The 6,487-nt window shown below is 33.9% G+C and overlaps 1 protein-coding gene across 1 annotated transcript; it reads right to left on the bottom strand.

Annotated features, from left to right (window-relative positions):
- Positions 1 to 1,143: 1,143 nt before the first annotated feature.
- Positions 1,144 to 1,827, bottom strand: LOC142636981 (uncharacterized). Its single transcript, XM_075811274.1, has one exon. The coding sequence runs from the start codon at positions 1,763 to 1,765 to the stop codon at positions 1,286 to 1,288; it is 480 nt and encodes a 159-aa protein (XP_075667389.1). The 5' UTR covers positions 1,766 to 1,827; the 3' UTR covers positions 1,144 to 1,285.
- Positions 1,828 to 6,487: the final 4,660 nt, after the last annotated feature.

Raw genomic sequence — 6,487 nt, 5'->3', positions numbered from 1 at the left:
GTTGTATTAGTAAGTTTTACATCAGATAGCTTTAGATTTAGGGTTTGTATCTATTGTAATCTTTCATTCTATCATAATGGATTTGTTTATCTTGAGGATAGCTAAATTAAATCCTCCCCAAGCTTTTACCTTGAAACGGTTTGTTTCATTAGCTTTCTTGAATCATCATATTACTGTCTTCTTTACTTTTCTGCACCAAGTAACATGTTTGCATGTGTTTAACCTAGATCTCATAATTAACCTAAGTAAATACTTGACAAATTTATTAGGTTAAATTAATCTGATTTTCAAGGGATCTAACCAAACAAAAATCAATATATATATGGGTATATAAAACACCTAATAATTTTATTTTGAATAAATAATTTGCAAATCACAACTATAGATTACATGTTCTTTATATTTTTAACACGTATGCTAAATTTTACTTTAATCAAATTTTATTTACTATTTTTTTTTTCTGAATAGATTTTTTTTACTATTTAATCCATAAACATATCTTTGATTCATAATTATAAACTATAAAAAAACTTCAACTTTATATATTTGATTGATGATCCAGTCATAAATTTTTATCAAGGGGCTCACATATGTACCACATCGTTATATCCTTTTCGTATATGCCATGCTTATTATGATTATTTTTATGAGTTAGCAGAAGATTTTCTCATTATGAGAGTTCAGTATGATATTTTGTTAAGCTTAGTTGGCTATCCAGATCATTATATTAATCATAGATATTTTCCTATGCAATTTTGATAATTATTCTAATCTCATCAGCCTTTTCACCTTCCTGTTATATTTGCGGTGCTCAACGGAACGGTTTCATGTGACAAAGGATCATTTGAATGTAAAACCCGCATGGAATAGAGCGGTCTTCCTAACTTTTTAAGTTTTTTTTTTTTTTTTATTACTCCAGGAATGTTTTATTTTCTAAAACTGACAATATACAAAATATTACATTTTTGAAAATTTTATATGAGTTAGGGATATGACTTTAAATTTGTAATATCTATTCGAAAAATGAGTTATTTAAAATAGAAACAATATTTCAAACAAAAAAATGGACCCTACTTGTTTGCTGATTTTGAGCTGCAGGTTTTCATAATTAGAGCACAGGAAAATAATGTGTATTCTGAACCCTGTCGAAGAAGAAGAAGTAAACTGTCTTTCTCCAATATATTAAGTTCATGGCTACACTATTGGCTTTGCATGTTAATTAAGAGGAAGAAAATAGTTAAAGTTTGAGAGACTAGCTAGTATACTTGAATATATGTAAAATTTACTAGTTTACTTCAGGTATGCTTTCTAAATCAGGCTTCCACCCTTTACTGTCATCATCAGCTGTGAACTCATCTGCGCTATCTATGCCCTTTTTGATATGAAGTTGAGAAACCATTTCATCAACAGCGACTACTCCCTTTTGTATCATCTCTTGCAGTTCTTTCTTTGTAATAACCAGTTTAATCCTCACCACTCCACTTTCTTGCACAGCTTCCTCTTCTGGGTTTGCAAGCCTCACTGTTTTCTTCTTGCCTACTTTTGGTGATGACAGAGGAAGAGGTAGTAGATAGTATACATGATTTCTGAGAAGTTTGGTGTCTGGTTTGAGATGCCTGAGGACAGGAAGGGTGTCTGATATTGCATGGCCAGGAAACTCTGACAAGATTTGGTGGACTTTCATGGGTGCTTTGTATGTAAGGATTTTCCCATCTGTTTTCCTGATCTTGATAACTTTATCTTGCAGGCCTAAGCTATTCCCCATGGTTTTGTTTATTGAGAAAAATCTTATAGTTTAATGGTGGTTTTCTAAGTGGAGAGTTTTAGAAGTAGTTTGTGTTATATTTAAAGGAAGTGGTTATAGAAAGTAACCTCATCATGTTTTAGATATTACACAAAATGACCTTATATCTCTCTGGACCCCATGAAGTTGAAATTCCTGTTGTCTTTGCTGGACCTATCTTTTTTTTTTTTTTTAATTTATTTTTTGTTTTTTTTGGAGAACCGTCTTTGCGGGACTCAAGAGTTCATATTCCATGTCATGACCTCCTAATTGAAGTAATCATGACCTTCTTGAAAAAACTTGAGGATCGACTTGTGATTTCTATGAGTAAAAACAGAGGGGTGAGACTGAGACAGGATTGTTGGAAATTTAATATGTAAGTGAGATGTGTTAGGTTCTAAGACTTTAGGATCTAAATGTATTAGAACTTCAATGTATAATGTTGACAAATCATGATCAAAACTTAGAGTTTATATTTAGGTTGCTCAAAGTGTGTTTATTGTAAAGTTGGAATCGAGTGTACTGCAGGATTTATTGGACTAAATCTGCAAAGCTCGATCAATCAAAAATTAGACTCAATCGATCGAAACTCGTGCAGATTGTTTTTCTACAGAATTTTTTCAACTTAGCCTAAGCCCGTTTAACGTGTAGGGTTTTATGTTTTATGTCTCATATAAATAGAAAAACTCTAGCCATGTTTTAGAGGTTGTTGTTATGCTATATGTGTGAATCTCTTGTAAGATCTAGAGGTGTTTACCTTCATACATACTTAGAGTTATCAAGATCAAGAATGATGTCGAGAACTTGGTGATCTCTTCAGTTGCTGTTTCAAGAGCTTAAAGAAAAACACATGTGGGTGTACTTGTGACTGCTATGGATCTGAGAAAGAAATAGTTCGTGGACTCGAAACTGTCACGTAGTTGTGGTAGTAAGTTTTCTACTCGAGATAGCAATAAGATGTTAGTGGTCTAAGTCGCTATTGTAAAAATTCAATTCATTCATAGCAGATCTTTTTTTACCTTAAGGATAGCTAGGTTAAATCCTCTCCAGGTTTTTTACCGGTTTGGTTTTCCTGGGTTATCATATCATTGTGTTCTTTATTTTCCGCATTGTTTACTTAATATGATTTACTTGTGTTAACCTAGATTTAAATAATTTACCTAAGTAATCACTTGGCTAAATAACTAAGCTAAACAACTTGTGTTTTAAGGGGTCTAAAAACATACAAGATGAGATACCTTCATGAGGAATACGTTATTACTTATTTTCAAAAGGCAATCCTTGAGATTTTAAACTTTTTAAATGACATTTTTAAGTAGAGACAGAGCTTGAATGAGATTATCTCCTATGATACCACGAGAAATTATTAAGAATTACTAATTAAAAACCCAATTTCACAGCTTAGGTCAATTTTAAGCTAATTAGCAAATTAAGCCTAATTGCTAATGTAATTAGCCAATTAACGTACGCATGGATATAAAAACATAGAAGCAAATCTCAATCACAATACAAGCAGACCAAACACATTGAAGTGTTTATGGAGAGTAAAATAGAAATCGAGCAAAAGGCTCTTCAGGGCCACAACAAGTCTACAAGTCACTTACAAAACCCTTCAAGCTAAGTAATGACCACATACTAGAGCCTTCAACTCTAACTAACAACTGATTTCTCGAATCTTTTCTTCTTATTAGTCACTGGATCTATGTATTGAGCAGTCAATCACAAGACTAAGTCTCTTTAGCTACTCCAAGGCCTCTTGGAGATTTTGGAACTACTCCAATGATTCCCCAATACCAAACCGCAACTCTAAATGATTCTTTTCGTGTTTTGGTTTTAATCTTCTGTCATGAAAGTTGACAATTGGAGAGGTAGAAGAAGGTAGAGAGAAAAAATGAGTTTTGCTTTAGGATTTCAGGATTCTCTTTATGTCTTCAAGTTCTGGCAAATTCGCTCGAGCCAATGAGAGAGAGAGAGAGAGAGAGAGAGAGAGAGAGAGAGAGAGTCTTCAAGTTCTGGCAAATTCGCTCGAGCCAATGAGAGAGAGAGAGAGAGAGAGAGAGAGAGAGAGAGAGGCAAAATTGTTGTCTCGACGAATTTTTAAATGAATAACTCGCCTAAAACTCTGAAATTCACTCAATCGAAATTCTGTAGACTACAATTATAACTTCAGTCCTTGATCTCTTAACCAATTAGAAAGTAGCCTACAATTAAAATTCTACATGATTACAATGAAATTAAGAATTCAAAAATTACATATAAAATTTGCCGTGAAATATGCCAATAGACAAAAATCCTAACAATTATCACTTAGCTACAAAATCTTGACTTATTAGGAAATGTAAAATATAATCAATTAACCGTTATTCCAAAAAAATAATGCTACCTCACAAATCATTCCCTAGCTTTGGTCTTCACAATTAATTTTGAAAATTATGATATGACAAAAAGGATAAAAGATCAAAATTTGTAAAAATGTTTATGAAATATGAATCCGAATTAGTAAGAGTAGCAAAGCTTAAATATCTTACTTATCAATTACCACATAGAACCATGTTTACTGAGTTAGATCTCGACAATAACATTTGCCAAACGTAAATTTGTTACCTAATTTTTAAAACAAGTAGACTTATTGAGTGTTAAGGCAATGAGTCAAATCCATAATGTGTCCTCTTTACGTTAGGACTACCTAGTGGATTCCCACCAGAACCCATTTTTAGCTAAATAGGGTGAATGATTAAGTAAGAATAAGGCTGCGTTTGTTTTGCTTTCAAATGATTTCAGAAAATCATTTTACACCAACCTTTGTGTTTGGTAGCTATAGAAAATTGGGTCAAATGGAATTCATTTTCCGCGTTGACTATAAAATACCCTGCCTCACCCGTAAAACCATTTCAAGTTTTATTTTACCTTCAAATGATTTCCACCCCAAGAAAATAGAAGAGAGAGAGAGAGAGAGAGAGAGAGAGAAACAGCAAGGAGATCGCACTAGAAGCACTGGTCTTGTCACACCTAACACCGGCTCCAACCCCAAATTGCACCTGTCTCGTCGCACCCCAGCACCGGTGAGATCGCGCCGCCTGTAGCACCACCGAGATCGCATCTCAGCACCGGCGAGATCGCACCCCAGCACCAGCGAGATCGCACCTTAGCACCGATGAGATCGCACTCATAGTCGCCGCTAGAAGCTCATTAGTGCCGCCATCTAGATCGTCACCACCCAAAACCGATCTCGTCCTCGACCCACCCAAGACCGACCACTAGCCCACTCCACTCCACCCCCAAACCCACCCGATCTGGCCGCCGTCACCCTCCACGGAACTCTGATCTCTCTCTTTCCCGATCTATCTCTCTTTCCCTCAATCTGTCACTCTTTCTCCCTCCGATCTCACTCTTTCTTCCTCTTGCTCAATGTTTTTATTTTGATTTTTGGTTGTGTTAAGTGTATATTTTGAAATTTTTTTGTAATAAAATTTGTTTGAATGCTGAGAAAATGTAAAAAATTTGTAGGAAGATAACATTTTTAGAATGTTACCAAACACTGAAAATCGTTCTTCGGACTATTTTTCATTGCAGAACCAAACATTTGGATTTTATTTTCCTTCTGATAATTCATTTTCTCTGCATTCATTTTACACTCGGAATTCAATTTATATTGAACCAAACGCAGCCTAAGATCCAGTGGGCTGCTGCAACAACTATTTGTTTTGGTGCTTGACCACTGTGCACCATAGATTGGCCTAGCTAGCTACGTGGTTGACTACATCTATTGCAACATTGACATCTGCATCTGCTGTGCTCTTTTAGCAGAAACGTCACAACATGCTTATTTAGGTCGGCTAGGCACTAGACCACGTTACACTTTTCTTCTTTCCTCTAGTGTTTGGATGCCAAATTAATTTCACTCTTCAAGATAATGAGAATATGTTCGAGTGAAAAGAGAAATATTTACATGATTTATATTGTGATGCTAACTATTTATTGAAAGTAAAATTCCAATTAACTACCTAATAATTTTCCGTTTCTGTAAATGTACCTATGTAAACCAAAATTAAGTAAATCTATTTTTGATGGACACATTTAGTTTAAAAAACAAGGGGGGAAAAGCACCATAAAATCACAAAATATATAATAGTAAAATATTGAAAATTAAAAACATGCGTGTCTTTTGCCTTCATCTATTAAAAATAACGAGTGGCGAGTATAAACTTGGTAATAAACTTCTCCACCTAATTGTCATGACTCATGATGAGAAAACATTGGCATGAAACGCACTGTATTTCCTCTTCAAAATTATTTTTTAGATGTCAAGAATTAAAGACTACAATAACATGATCTAGATATAATAATTTTTTCAGTCATTCTCAAAATTGTTGAAATTTTAAATTTTATTGAAGTAACATCGATTTCATAAATAAATACATCACTTACATAATTTTATTAATACCAAGCACAACATATTATTTCAACAGTTATGAAAAAGAATTATGAAAGTTGTGTTTTTACGTTTTTTTGTATTAATATTCACCCAATCATCCATTTACACTATAATCATTATGAAGCGGATTCATGTCATTGTCTATGGCATGTGTGGTCCATTGGCTAATTGATTTTGGCTTTTCGAGCTCCAACTACATGTAGGATATGCCTCAAAGACCCAAGAGTTAGAAGAAGAAAAAATTGAAAATGGTTTAATTAGTGGACCAG

This window comes from Castanea sativa, chromosome 5 (genome assembly GCF_040712315.1).
Source record: "Castanea sativa cultivar Marrone di Chiusa Pesio chromosome 5, ASM4071231v1".
Taxonomy (NCBI): Eukaryota; Viridiplantae; Streptophyta; class Magnoliopsida; order Fagales; family Fagaceae; genus Castanea; species Castanea sativa.
The sequence above is the reverse complement of the archived record's forward strand: the minus strand, read 5'-3'. Positions and strand labels throughout refer to the sequence as shown.